The sequence below is a fragment of the Alexandromys fortis genome, unplaced genomic scaffold (assembly GCF_014885135.2).
Source record: "Alexandromys fortis isolate MF-2015 unplaced genomic scaffold, M_Fortis_MF-2015_v1.1 scaffold_52, whole genome shotgun sequence".
In the NCBI taxonomy this organism is placed as follows: domain Eukaryota; kingdom Metazoa; phylum Chordata; class Mammalia; order Rodentia; family Cricetidae; genus Alexandromys; species Alexandromys fortis.
This window is the reverse complement of record NW_026067929.1, coordinates 10,552,538-10,567,885: the sequence shown is the minus strand read 5'-3', so window position 1 is coordinate 10,567,885 and position 15,348 is coordinate 10,552,538. Positions and strand designations below refer to the sequence as shown.

General features: G+C 42.3%; 1 protein-coding gene across 3 annotated transcripts in view; it reads right to left on the bottom strand.

Moving 5' to 3' along the window:
* Cubn (cubilin) overlaps positions 1-10,882 on the bottom strand; it is a 202,893-nt gene extending 192,011 nt beyond the window's left edge. Inside the window, exons 1-6 of one of the 3 annotated variants that reach the window (XM_050144800.1) lie at positions 10,597-10,882; positions 10,104-10,233; positions 9,087-9,182; positions 8,497-8,535; positions 6,128-6,229; positions 5,371-5,474 (exon numbers count right to left, since the gene is read on the bottom strand). In XM_050144800.1, the coding sequence (XP_050000757.1) occupies positions 5,371-5,474; positions 6,128-6,229; positions 8,497-8,535; positions 9,087-9,182; positions 10,104-10,233; positions 10,597-10,709 (584 nt within the window). In that variant the 5' untranslated portion in view covers positions 10,710-10,882. The remainder of the gene's footprint in view (positions 1-5,370; positions 5,475-6,127; positions 6,230-8,496; positions 8,536-9,086; positions 9,183-10,103; positions 10,234-10,596) is intronic. The other 2 variants (XM_050144798.1, XM_050144799.1) reach the window with 2 other exon arrangements.
* Positions 10,883-15,348: the final 4,466 nt, after the last annotated feature.

Sequence of the window (15,348 nt, the reverse complement as noted above, 5' to 3'; positions counted from 1 at the left end):
ACCTTGAGCTTGTTTCTGATGGTTCTGGAAAAGAATGCTGGCTACAAAGTGGAAAGGTTATTTTAGCAATATGCATTAAGGTACTGGGGGCTCAGCCAGTCACAGAAGTCAAAGTGTGGGTAGTAGTGCAAGAAGTGAGTTTAAAACAGTCAGGAGACAAGCAGAGATACAAGACAAGGCATGCCATGGCTGGACCCAGAAACAATTGCTGGTGTGGTCCCTTTGAGTCACTTCCAAGTAAAAAGTGACCAGTGGGCATTGCCAGACATGGGGAGTACGAATGTGAGGAGCTGCATCCATGCACTAACATGTAGAGTTGCCAGATCTACCTAATGAAAATACCAGGTTACCCAGTTAAGATTCTATTCTAAGTAAATGGATATTTTGTAAAATAAGTAAATATGATCCATGCAACTTATAGCACCACTATATATAAAAGTTATTTAAACAACCAATTTTATCTACGAGCATTCCAGGATTATTTTTATCATTAAGACCAGGTCATCGATTAATAATAATTAGTGATCAAACTTACACTCTGATGTTAGCTCCCTACCCTACAACTTACTCATCCCTTTCTAGACTTCCCCTTCTGACTTGTTCCCTTTTTTCTGTGGATCTCGCTTTAGCATAGAGTACTCTTCCAGTGAATTTAATTACACTCTGGGATTACAATATCTTCAAATATTTCTTACACCTATTTAAACATTTGATTCATTGCTAAACATTTTTCTGTCTTATCCATGCATTTGACATGTAAAAAACAATCTCAGAGCCAATTATTGCAAGTTTTTCTCATTGTATTTGCCGTGTAAGGGCTATCTGGATGTTTGGGAACAGCTAGGACCTAGTGACACAGGTTTAAATCCTGAGCAAACAGTCACCGTTTGCCCCTGACACTGCTAACGATCTCATGACCCCTTCTAATGGCATTCCTCTCTAGGAAGTACTCTGAAGTGTGTCTCTCTTAAAGCTAAGGACTTAGCCACTGGAAAATTACTAAAGATGCCAGAAGAGATTGCGGTCATGCCTCTGAGAGCAACCTTCTCTCCTTAGTTCCCACTGCCTTCTGCCTAACTATTGTCACCTGGAAATGAGCGGATATTAATCTCATACTCTTTTAAAGCCACATACAAGGTAATCTTTCACTTAAGCCTTCTTTCATCTAGCTAATAAGAGGAGGAGGCAGAAAATTAAACAGGTATAAGCTTCCTTGCCATGATCTTCAAAGGCAAGAATTTTGATATTACTTTAATAGACACGCATTGCCTACTGACAGAGAGCTGATATCTGAAAGAATCTTAATAAAGACCCAGGTTTGTTTTACTCCAGTGCCATTGCTTTTCCATGTTCCATTTCTGTTCTCATGAGCAAAGTAAGTGAGTGTGAAGGTTTTGCAATTGTGTGTCTTTTTAATATAACAGCATTTGCATGCAAAGTATGTTTTCAAAGTGACTCAGTATGGCTTTTGAAGGAAAAGAGTAATTCATCATATAAATACTTATCAAACAATAATAAAGGTCATATGTGTATTTTAAAACTACCTTACTAATATTCTTGCCTTTGATAGTATCCATTTTAAACTTATTTATTGTGTGTACATGTGTGTATGTGAGGTGTGGGATTAAGTGTGGATATGTGTATACCATATACATGGATATGTGTGTTGAGATCAGGTGTCAGTTCTCTACAACCATAAGATCCAGGCATCCTATTAGCTCATCAGGTTTTTTTGCAGCAAGTGTGTTTAAGTGCTGAGCTATCTCTCCAGTCCTTAGTTATTAGCTATTTCAAAAACCTTTTATTTGAGGAAATACCAATGCGCTTGTCAATTGAGAAGACATCAAATATCCTTCCATAGTCTTAGATAACTTGTTTCAGAGTCCATGACTCAATATCAGTATACTAAGTAACTAAAGAGATATCAAGTTTAATACCTAACTACTATCTGATCCTAAGCAGGATTATCTTCGTTATCTAAATTTTGCAATATTTTAAAATGCATCAATGATATGGAGATAAAATAAGATATACAGAATTCCCTTCATGTGCCTGGGGAGCAAACGCAGCTTGTTTTCTTCCTTGAAAGCACTATAGAGCTACACCTTCGGTACATATACCATCTTGGGATGTCAGTATGTAAGACCCCAAGAGCTGTCTTACATATAAAGCAAGTCGGGAAACAATCAGCGATAACTTTTAAAATGAAGATGAAACCATGACACCAAGAAGAGAAAAACCATCTTCCTGTTGGCTCTCATGGTAGCTGGGGGCAAGATTTGAGCCACAGAGATTGGTGGAAACAGGCAAAGTTTTCACTTACTGCTCTAAAAAAGATTTTTTACCTAAACAAAAGAAAATGGCTATGAAACAAGGACCCCAACTAATCGGGACTTGCATGGTGCCTCATCTTCCCAATGATATTCATCATTATGCATTATTCATCTTGTTAAGAAAGAATTTCATTTTCCCTCAACTAAACTGATTCACAGAGTTTTTCAAATTGGGGCGGCCTCACACTGGAGCGGGCTTCGTCCGCCGCACCCACACATTGTATATCCAGATCATTCAACAGCAGCTCATGCTTTCCTTATCAGATCCACGCAACTGTTTTCCCAAGGGTTTCTAATCTCAATGAAACCACTGATTAATAAGCATTTTAACCTCACATAATTAGCAGAATTCAAGAAATGATTAATTGTTCATTGTTTTATTATGTACTGACTCACAAAGCAATAACTAAATTTTATGCTCATTATTTTATATTATCCCTTCAAGATGTTACTCCAAGATAGGGGCAATGGCTTAGCCGGTGAATTGCTTGTCTTGTAAGCATGAAGACCAGGGGTCAATACCCAGGATCCATTTTTAAAAATAAAGGTCCAGGTGCAGTGGCTTGTGCTTATAACTCTGAAGCCGGGGCAGGAGAGGGAGGTAGATCCCCAAAAAAAAGCCGGCCAGTCACCAGGTCAGTGAAAGACTCTGTCTCCAAAAACAAAAGCAGGGGCTAGACAGATGGGCAGGCAGTGAAGAGAACTTGCTGATCTTCCAGAGTACATGGGTTCTATTCCCACTACCCACAAGGCAGCTCACAACCATCTGTAACTTCAGATCTAGGGAACCAACTCCTCTTTGACCACTGGGAATGCCAGGAATGCATGTGGTACACAATTCAGGCAAAGCACCCAGGCACAAAATATAAAATAATAATGAAAATTACAAAAAAAAAACCCCAGGGTGAATGGCACCTGAGCCTGAGGAGTGATACCTGAGGTTGTTCTCTGTCTTCTACATACATGGATGTTGACACCCATGTATGCAAACACACACACACACACACACACACACACACACACTATGGAATACATCTACATTTATGTGTTTAAGATACAAGTACTCAACTGGGGTTCTCAAGGCCTTCTAATCTATTCTCATACCAAGAAGAGGGCATAGTTAAGTGTTCTGTTCTCTCATGTTCCCCAGCAAAACTACACGAGATGGAGACTAGAAACAATAAACAGCCCAGAATCCCAAGAAGTCTGTGTGCTTTTCTTTCCACAGGGAACAGAACAAGTCTAATGCTGTCTTGCAAAGGACCCTACCAACGAGAAACAACTCTCAGCAAATAAACTTTCACTCCCTTTCTCCTTCCCCTGTCACTCAGGCTCCTGCTCCCGCCCTCTTCCTCTCACCTTCCCCTGTGAGTGTCTCCTCCTTGGCATGCAGTGAAGAACTGTGAATTGTGGGTGCTGCGGGGTCGTACCCCCTTCCCACCTTCATAGAGGTAGGTATGAAAACTTAGGCCCTGAAGAGCCACAGTAATGGCTTGTGTGCACGGCTCCCATTCCTCCCACACAACCACCACTCAGCTGGCACGGAAAGCACCCAGAGTGATGATAAGTGAGGACTGGAATTATATCTAATCTCCAGGACACTACTAGATACTGGGGAGCAAGCACTTACATGTGCCAGGAGTCAACTTGGGACAGGTGTCACTGGTCTCTCTTTGATAAATGCCCATCAACAGAAACCAGGAAGTGATGCTTTCAAGGGAATTGGGCGGAGACAGAGCGTGAGTGACAGCAGCAACATTGCAACTAGAGCCAAAGTCCAAACAGCAAAGTCCTCAAACGAGGTCACTGGCTGTCCCTTCAAGGCTGTGACTTGTTAACACCTCAGCTCATGGTGCCCTATGGCCTCTCAGATCACACAGCGTTAGACTTCTGGTAGAGGTCATTTTGGATTTTGCACGATAATTGAATTTGAAAACATGTCTAGAAGAAGTTTGCAGGAGTGGGGTTTATTAGCCTAGAGTGAACCATGAGTTTAAAGCTCAGCTTCAAGGAACAAAAGGACCGTGGCTGCTTATTGAGAAAATGTGTTGAGATGACAGGGGTTAAAATAAAATGACACTGCTCATTTCTGCAGGACATTGGTATAAGATAACGGAGGCCCAGGAAGAGAGCAAAGATGTGCTCTTTAATCAAGCTAGATTCCCCTGCAGTGCAATGAGCAGCTCAGGCCATAGCAGAACTGGCTTTTTAAACCTTACAGAGCCTCAGCATACGGACAGTAGCCAGAATATAGTGAAAACTATTGTCAAGTTCTTCTCAAACATGATTCTAAGAAACCATACCCTAGTAAATCCTACAATGACCGGGCCTAAACTTTATGACTTGATTTTGAGAAGGTGCTTCTGGAGCTGGCATGGGCGGCCAATACTACTAAAGTCCAGTGGGAATACAGAGGCTTCGTGGGGTCTAGTTCAGTATAAGGGACGGTTTCCTGGGAAAGACTGTGAGTAAGAGGATGGCGAGATGCCACTGTGATTGAATCATTGGACAAAAATGAATCTGCGAACAAGACAAGCCGCCCGGGGACTGTGGCTGTGACCTCGTGGCTAATTGAGAGTGCAGAGAGTTAACTCTGAATGTTACTTCAACATTTGATTCATTTTGGCCAACATTCTTACAGCGTGTGAAAGAACTACCCTTACCACAGCTGTCAGCTTGCTAGAATCTGGAATCAGCACACCCCTGGAAGCACTGGCTTCCCCCTCCACATAACCTTATCCCATTGCTGCCCTTTAAACCTCGGCTTCTTGCTCAGGTGTCACCATGCCCTGTTGAGTGCTCTGTGGCAGTCACAGAGGCCTTTTTCTTCCTCAGAGATTCTGCCAAAATGACTTTTTCGTGGGGCAAAAGGTTTTTATGCGTTTGAGCAAAAATATCCACGAACTGTTCAGTAGAAGTCAAATAATTCCTATGGGACTCCTAGTTTTTCTGGGACTATAGACATTGATTTTGATGCTTTAATTATTTAGTATTCTTGTCTTTCAGAAATACACATGGCATTTTCAAAAGAAGTTACCTGAAACTACCCATCGTGTTCACACAGGTGGCCCCACTCTGGCAGCCAAAGGGTGTTCCCAAGTAAATGGCGCACTCGTTAACATCTTCTGAGCAGAAAAGACCCTGCAGAGGTAGAAAGAACTCAGTCAGGTGCCATAGGACATGGGCTCTTAGGAAACAATATTTACAGAATGTACTTAATGACTTATATACGGACAGTAACTCCTTGGTAAAGTCAAATACAAAATTACTACTTTTAATCTTGGACTAAAATTTCTCTAGAACTCAGCTTGGACCCAGTAGATCTAAAGAGTTCCTCACAAGAGCACAGTGGCCACATGAGGAGAATCTTTTCATAGGCAATCCTTGTTTCAAAAGGATGCTATACTTGGGGATAGTTGCTTAGCAATCTTTTTTGTTGATGTCCGCTAGCAGTATTTTTATTACAGCTAAAAGGGGCCTAGCATACTTCTTTACACACACTCCAAGATTCATCCCTGCTCTCTAGTGATGAACTACTTAAGGCAACGCTGACAGAACTACCATGCCCTACCATTTACTTATCCATTTGAGAGAGCTGCTCAAGAGAGCCAAGGACTTGTGGTTAAATCATCGACTTCACTACCGTTTGGCACGATTCCCTCTGCCTCCTGAGGCCACAGAATGCTAGAAACTTTGGTGGATAATTAGATCTGTCTGAATGAGTCCAGAGAACCCGCTGCTGACCCACCTGCCAGCAGCTCTTTGATTTTGAAGTCAAAGACAATGTGACTCACCTCCCACTGCGGAGGGCAGATACAAAGGAAGGAGTTGTGCAGGTTGACGCAGGTGCCACCATTGAGGCAGGGATTGCTACTGCAAACCCTCCTCTCCACGGTCTGAAAAACAACAGGGCAGTCAAAGTCAAAGAGAACGGTCCTTGTCCTTGGCACACAGCACAGGGCAGGCTGCAGATGGAGCGAGGGCTTCCTCCAGACTTCCTCCAATGACTCGCATTCTCCATCAAGTCAATTCTTTTGAGAAAATAACAACCATGCCCATTTTCCTTAACGCTTTCTGAACTCCAGACATGAGTAGGAGAGGTAATTCCCTGGTCCTTAGAAGCATCACCCATCTGAGAAATAGGTGCTACCAGATAGGAATAAACGTTTCAAGTCTGGACATTAAATGGATGTTCCTGTTGCAGTAAGAAAATGCAATGGAAATTTCCATTCTTTTGCCTAGTGGTCTTATCTCGGGTACCTCTAGATAAGCCTTTGAAAACAGATCATCTTTTATTACCACCCTCCTGCCGTTGGCTCAGATGACTGAACTCTTTTCTCTAAGCCCCTTTGTTTGAAATGTGACCAGCTAAGATACACCTTCCACCCTCTGCTCACCTGACTGCCTTTAGATCAGCACAGCAAACAGGCCTACCTTTGTGCACACAAACTGGGGATCTCACCCTTTGTCAGCTACCAGTTTCAATTCTGAACACTTTGTAAAGACTTGGGGGTGCAGGGGCAACTGCTTCATAGGGGGCAAGTCATGATGCAATCAAAGTATTTTACTGTATTGGCTTTAGCAAAATTCTGTTTAAATCGGGGACAAAGTGTATATTATATATCCCTACACCTGTATAACCAAAGGCTCAGAGGAAATCAACTTGGGTCTGTGGATAAATTCAGAGCTAGAAGAAAGACCATAAACTGGCCCAGTGCTGTTTCCTGCACAGCCCATTCTTTCTCTGCCCTTGTCCTAAACCACAGGAGTGTGTGTGTGTGTGTGTGTGTGTGTGTGTGTGTGTGTGTAATTATGAACTCTGCTCTCTCCCTTCCTTTGGTTTGTCTTTGTTCCAGAACCACAATGAGCTGTGTCCATTAAGGGATCAAAGGACATTATGAAGAACATGCCACAAACTTACAAGTTTTCTGGTGAACAAAAGCAAGGCTGTCTAGGGATTAAAATTCTCCAGATTGTGGGAGTCCAGCAGGAAGGAAAATCAGCTAGCTGTCAGGAGGGAGACAATGGGGAGCAGCTGTGCAGACCATGGAGCCCTTGTCCCATCCAAAGGCAGGAAGACACTGACACTTGAATCACTAAAATCTCTCCCTGAGTGGTGGGGAGAGGACAGCAGAAGCTCGTTTGGATCACGATCTTTGGTTCTTGACCAGGAGTAAAACTGGAAGCACCATAGCAGCTAGAAAACTCCCCTGCTGCTTTGCTCCACAACGCTCACTGTTCCTTGCTCATTCTCACGTGGTGTGCACAGCTGTTCCCTGAAGAGATAACGGCTGTGGTACAAGCCATTGTCAGTGATAAAAAGGGAGTATGAACTTGCTCATCAAACTTTACTCCCAAGGTAAAAGACAATGCTTGAATTGCCGTAGAAATAAACCATGACTATTTAGAGCAGACACTATTACTGGGACATTGCAGAAATGTCATTTGGAATTGTAAGTACTGATAGATCCTATACATTTGGGGGGCAGAAGGTTGTGGTTTGAACAGAAGCCTTAGCCATTTACCCACAGGGAAGGTAAAAAGCATAAACTTACATAGCAAGGCATACACATGTCAAGGTTATAGGGTGTTTGCTCTAGGAAGTGCTTCAAGCTGGATTACCAGCCAGCGAGGTTTTAAGGAAACTGAGAACATTGTGTACACCCCTGGGATTCTGAGTTCAATTTACAGAGGCTGTGTGACTGTTTGTAGCCCAGTTATTGATGACAGCTGGGAGAATCCTAGCTAAGAGTACACAAGTAAGCCCACAGAGGCATGGCTAAAGGTGGGTGGACAGTTAAGGGAGGGGCCGAGGGCTGTGAGAGATTGAAAGCTCACATTCTTAGTGACTTATGGTGGCATAATGCCCAGGACCTCACATTCATCCTCGGGGACACAAGTTAAAACGAGAATCAAGCACTGGAAAATCAAGTCTTTGCTATTGATCATCTACTGCTTAAAATAAGACTATTGACTGCATTTTTTGTATTTTTTTAAGGCAAGGTCACTCTATGTACTCCAAGTTGGCTTGTAACTCACTGTGTACCCCGAGTTGGGTTCAATCACTCTGGCTCAGTCTTCTGAGTACAGAGGAGCAACAGCCATATCTACCCTAGAAGTGACGTTTATATATTTTCAGTGACTATCCAGTCCCAGGACTTACTTGCTGCAAACTCTGGAAATTCCTCTCAAGATCCACAAGCTGTAGAGGTGGGAAGAGAATGCATCAATTAGGGGGCAGAGACATCTCACATGTGATGGTGACCTTGGCTATATTTCCCCTTTAGGGATGCTCTTTATTCGGACTTTCGTTCGTTACTTTCCCCCTCCTCCTTCCTCTCCTTCTGGGGGTTCCTTTCCATCCCATTCTTTTCCACAGTGTAACATTTTAAAGGTCTTTTAGAAAGAAGTCCAGCCCAGCCCACAGATAAGCTGGCTCACTGTGACTGTGGCACAAACAACTGTGATAACCCCCTCCCCTCCATCAGCAAGAAAGATGCTATCAGGACGGAAGCAAAGCCAAGTCTTGCAACAAGGCCTTGCCGTAGCACTTACTGCCCTCCGCCCGTCACCACTCCTTACCCTCCACTACAGTTACCCCACTTAACCCCAAAGCTCACAGTTATAACAATAAACATCTAAAGACGGGACGGGGTTGATGCATCACCTGAGAAGAACATTACTTACAAAGCTGGGTTCTTAACAGAAATTCATTTGCTCTTACGATGTGTGCAGTTTGTGTGTCAGGCTTACCTTGGAGTTAAGTTGATGGACTTGACTAAGTATGTTTTGAGGAAGACCAGATGCATTTCTCTTTAAATCTATAATGTCATCTTTGTTTCTCTGGATCTAATTTTAAAAAAGAAGTGAAGATAAAGGAAAAGAGTAACAGGGAAAAAAATCATTTCCATCTTACAGGAGCAAGCATTAAGGCCTTATCTACTATAAACCCCAGAGCAATGTCACATGTAAGAACAATTAGTCCAGAATAGACACGGCACAATCCCATCGACTCTCTTCTATAGCAGCATACCAATGTCTTCTCTATGTGTATTCCCAGGACATACTAACATTTTAAGGTGCTTATTGAGAAGCACAGAGGGCCAGGGATATAGCTCAATGATAGAGTATTTGCCTAGTATGTAAAAATCCCAGGTTCAGTCCCAAATACCACAAGAATGTACAGTTTTGAATTTTCAATCTTGCCCCAATCATTTATTGTGCATTTTTGGACATTTAAAACGTATTCATTACACTTGTAGCTCATAAGTGGAGTAGTAATAAACACCTTCCTGGGGAGTCCAGGAGTCAAATCGTATAATACACAACAGTGTGTGACCTAGACACAGCTCTAAATGCTGGCTCTAACATTACGGCTGACACACAGCCTGGTGCCATCAATACTGAGAACTGAAAACACTCAATACAGCCTGAGAACGAGTGACCACTCTGTGTGGCAAAGACGCTGCAGAGCCCGTCTGTGCCTGCCTCGGGTCCCCTCCTTATTTCCCTCCCCACCGGAGGAGTTCGGGGTTTCCTTCTGGATCTGCTCTGGACTGTGGAATCTGTCCCCGCACAGTGAACCTCCTCCTCCGGAACTGATCCCTCTCTCCCCACTGTGAAGCCCTCACGTGGCTTCTTTTTAAGAACTAATCTTCCCGCCGTGTTCTCTATGCTCACAGTTCAAGGTGTCGACTAATACTGAGCTGGACAGCTAAGTTTTACTGGATGGATATACAAAGCAACATCTGTATTTTTCCAGTGCGTTACCTGATGTAAACATTCACCAAGGTCTTCATCGTTTAATTTGACTTTTCCCAGGGATCCAGTTCTAAATTCAATGTTTTGGGCAGAGCTTGTAAGAAACACTAAGTTTCCCTGCTCTGTAGTCATCCGAGGCCTATACGATTCAACCAGAGAAACCATCAGCAATTAGTACACCGAATTTTAAACCAGTTTCTTGCTGCATACCAATAGTCTCTCTACATCTTCCCCTCAACCCAGCCAAATCTCCTCTGTTTATCTATCATCTGTTCCCTGAGGATTTCTTAATGATATTTCTCAGGGACCGCAGTTGGGACTCATTCACAACTGTGACTGGGAAACCAATTCCTTACACTAGCACCAGCCTTCTCCCTGCTGGTTTTCCACCATCTCTGCTTTCCTCCGGAAATGCTGCACTTTTTCTTATCCGGTTTACTTGGGACGGATGCCAAGGACATACCCCAGTCCCTTAGCCCCAATGAGCCACGCATCTACTTACTGGTGGAGATCAGTGATCCTTTTCTGTCGCTTCTGCTCCAGCTCTCCAGTTTCGCCATCCACCTTGGCTATCATCAACAGAGTAACCAAACCCCAGAGAAAATGTGAGGACATGTTCCTCAGCAGCCTCCCAGCTCGCTAGGCAAGAGGGAGACCACTCCAGCCAACTGAGTCTGGAATTTGAAAGCAGTGACCCAGGCGGCTGTACTTTGATCAGTAAAATATTCTTTAACTTTCCAGGCTTTCCAAGAAGGCTTAAGTTATTTTGTCCTTCCTGAGGAATGTCAATGATCTTAGATCTCCAGTACTGTTCAACTTATAAAGGGTCAAAATCTACCTTAAGTGATGCACAACTTAATCATTATTTGTTTAACCTTTGAAACAGTAACCAGCAAGCTTTGGAAACGTCCACTGACAGAGTCCTTGCTGAGAAGGCACTGGGCTTTAGGCAGATGTGCTGGAGAAGCTGATTTCTTATCTCACACCATGAATAAACACTAATGCTAAATGCCCTTCAAAGACCAAAATTTAAGAACTCAAACTACAAAACTATTAGCAGAAAATGGTGAAATAGGCCTCTTAATTTGTAATCATTTCTTGTCCCTAAACAACAAAAATACAAGCAGTAAAAGGCAAAGGAAAGCAGAGGAGAAAGATTCTCTGTCCAAATTCAAAGTTGTTGTTCCCCAGAAAGGACACTTTCCAGGAGCCTCAAAGGATAACTTCAGAGGGACTCGGCTTTCATGAGTCGGGGAGCCCCCGTGGAGGTCGTGCTCCAGTAAACGACCCCCACCCACATTCATGTAGGCAATCACAGCCACAGAAAGGCATGGAAATAGGAGGGGAGCTTGTTGAAAAGAAGGGGCTCCGTGGGAGGAGGAAGAGGGTAGGAGAGGATAATGGGGGCGAATATGATCAAAATACAGGATGCACACATATAAAATTGCCAAAGTAGAAGTAAAAATATTTTTAAGCCACTCAAAGAATTGGAGGGAATATTTGAAAACCATATATACCAAAGGAGATTAATATCTAGAATTTTTTAAAAATTCCCACAATTCAACAACACAGACAACACAATTAAAAAAATGATCAGAGGAACTGAATGAGCACGCCTCCAGAAAAGACATTATAGACATTCACAAAGATATATCTATATTCACTGGCGGAATCCCAAAAAAACTATACCGAGACAAAACTCCATACCCTGTAAGCTTGATACTCTTGAAAACAGAAGACAAGTCCTGGCAGAAACTGAAAGTTTGTTGCATTGGTAGAGAAATGGTGCTGTTGTTACAGAAACCACACAGGAGTTCCTCAAAACTTCACTGATGACTTAACATATGATCCAGTAATTTCACTTCCGTATATATACATATAATCATTGAAAACAGGGACTCAAAAAGATACCTGCACTGCAGTGTTCACAGAGTATTTCTTGTAATAGACAAAGGTACAATCAACCCAAGTGTTCATTCACAGATGACTCAATTAAAAGATGTACACACAGACTATGTAATTTTGATTTGTTTTATTGTGAGGTAGACTAAGCTGGTCTCAAACTTGTGATCCATCTGCTTCCACTTCTCCAGTGCTGGAATTACAGCTCTACACTGACAATACTCAATGTATAATAGAATATTTTTCAGCCATAAAGAAGAAAATTTGACACACACCACAATGTGGACCCACCCTGAAGATATTAAATGAACAGTTCCAAGAAGAAAAACAGCCTCTAAGATTCTACTTACATGAGGTGCTTGGATTAGTCAAATTCACAGATACAGAAAATGGAGTGGAGGTTCCCACGTGCAGGAGAAAGAACTCACTGATTAATCCCTTTGGAGATCCATACTGGAAAGGTGAAAGGCCTGATGAGGATAACAGTGATGGTAAAGGCCCTGGTGAGGGTTTGCAGTGATGGTGAAAGGCTCTGATGAGGATAACAGTGATGGTGAAAGGCTCTGATGAGGGCAGCAGTGATGGTGAAAGGCTCTGATGAGGTGTAGCAGTGATGGTGAAAGGCTCTGATGAGGTGTAGCAGTGATGGTGAAAGGCTCTGATGAGGTGTAGCAGTGGTGGTGAAAGGCTCTGATGAGGATAACAGTGATGGTGAAAGACTCTGATGAGGTGTAGCAGTGACAGCTGAAGCACAAACATGTGGCCCTACTGACACTCAACTGCACAATTTAAATACGGCTATGTTTATTTTCCAATGACTTGTACATTGAAGCTAAAGTTAGTCCTGAGTTTCTTCCATCTGTAGATGCTGCACATGGTATAGCAAAACTACAAGAGCCCAGGAGACACCCCTAGGGGTCATAACCCCAGGGTCTACAGGCCCAGCAGGTAGCTACCAGCTGATGCTGTCTGCACCCCAACTTCTCTATCTCAGTAGCTCAAAGCCCATCCCAAACCTCTGGCTCAGCATGGCTTTTGACCAATTCAACTGAAGCTCAAGGGAGCTGCAACCATCAGATTGACTGTGAGAGTAGCTCATCTTCTAGAGGCTTCTGGAGGAGAACCATCTCTGCGGCCGCATGTTGATCTTTACATCCACTCTTCTCATTCCTTACTTGGGAAGTCACAGAAATCCAGAGTTACTCCTTCCCCCTCCCCCCACCAAATAAATAAATAAGCCATCTCAAGAAAAGAAAAGATGTCTCTTTACCTAAATTCATTGGTCTCAAAATTACAGGAAGACAATTGCTGTGGGAGCTTCTTCAGCTCCTTCAGCCTTTAAGATACCAGCCCACTTGGCTGAAACCTCTGTCAACAGACAATCTTTGAAAAAAAATTTCAGTGCCATCTAAATTTTAAAAATATTAATTCCTCAAATATAACTGCATGGTTTGATATAATAGAAAAATATAACAGTATTTAACTCCTGTCCTGTTTGACCACTATAATTCATCTAACACAAACCAAAGAAACTGTATCTCAAGTTGATTATCCTTCAAGCTGATTTTGAGATCAAATGGTGACAGGTTTTGTTACTTGTTTTAAGAGCTAGATATGAGGTAATGGGCTGGAGAGAAGGCTCAGTGGTTAGGAACATGTACTGTTCTGCCAAATGACCAGAGTTGCATCCCTAGCACCCATATGTGGTGGCTTCTAACTGTCTGTCTGCAACTCCAGCTTCAAGGAGTGTTTATCCCTCTGGCCTGTGTGAACACCTGTACGTGTGCACATACTTGCATGCATATATGTAATTGTAAATACAAAACTCTCTTAAAAGAGAGATAAATATAATACATAGTATTTGAGGATGAACATAAAAGTTTTAAACTTTTGTTAAAGCAAATTTGTAATTCACCATTTTTCTAGATCCAAAATCACACAGAACCAAACGTTTCTAAAACTACTAGAACCTAAGATGTTTTTTAAGAAGTAAATGGTTTCAGGATTAAACCTTTGGGTCAAACCCCAGTGTTCTTGGCAAGTGATTAGAATGATGAAAGCGTAGCAAAAAGGTTGAGTAAGTAAGTTTTTTTGGCAAAAGAGAAAAATAAAATTATTAGAGATGGAGCCAGATAAGTGGGTATGTCTTCTGCTGTTGCCATGGTGAGGGAATCTATTATCCCAGCCTTTGTCCTTGCCACAGATCTGGCTTTACTGTGTGCCAGTCTCTGTGCTGGAATTCACATGGGCTCTATCCTTTCCTCCTTATGGCAGACGAGGATGTTTTTCTTATAAATTAATTTCTAATCATTCCTTTAGACCTTTACTAATACCTCCCAATTTACTCTTAGTTGATTTAGTTCACTGAGTTGATATTTCTAGAACACCTTATTTGTGTGAAACTGTATCATGCATTGGGAAATGTCAGTTAATAAAAGTTAAAGAACTTTAATGCTGAGGTCAGAAGACAGAAAAAAAATGAAATAAATAAATGTACAGGCTATTCTCCAATAAAATAAGCGGGATAAGAGGGTGATGTGGCGTAAGGAGATTGCGGGGAAAGACATACTTCCCGTAGTGGGCAGGAGAGCACCCTGAGAAGGTGGCACTTATGGAATTACCTGAAAATTGTTGACACCCACTCACTAGTATCTATGAATCCCTGTCTCTTAATCCTACAACTGTTTATTTTTCCTCTTCCACTAAGCTACATAGACTGGCTACAGAATCTACCAGTCAGCTTCCACACTGACTGGACTCTCTTTCAGCTGAATGACATAATTTGAGAGTATGCCCCTCTCTGATTCTGTGTGGGAACTCTAAGAACTATTTGGGAATAGTGAAGCGTATTACACTGTTTTCAGAAGGGTCCTGATTAGTCACTGATGTATTCTAACCTTCTACGAACACACAGACAAACAAAAACTAAGGAAAACAAAAGAAAATTTGAGACTTGAGAAATGACCATATAAAAACTCAACTCTAAAAATATCCCTTGGTAATTACCATTGTATTGATAAATCTCCACATAGTTAAATGGTGCTCTGAGGTCAAGGATACAGCATAGTATACAACATACTTTGTCTATGGTGTTCAAATAGTTACTACTTTTATTTTGTTTTTCTTCTGCGTATTTGGGTGTTGCTATTTTGCTTTGCTTCTTGAGATATGGTCTCACCACGCGGCCTACTGACCTCCCGTCTGAGACGCTCCTACTCGAGTACAGCAAATGCTGACATTACAGCCATATGACCATGGGAAGAGCTGCATAACATTTAGTGTAGAGTTCTTTCACTGAACTGTGTGTTTTTGGGGTTTACCCCTTTGATTGGCTTTGCCATGGATTACATTC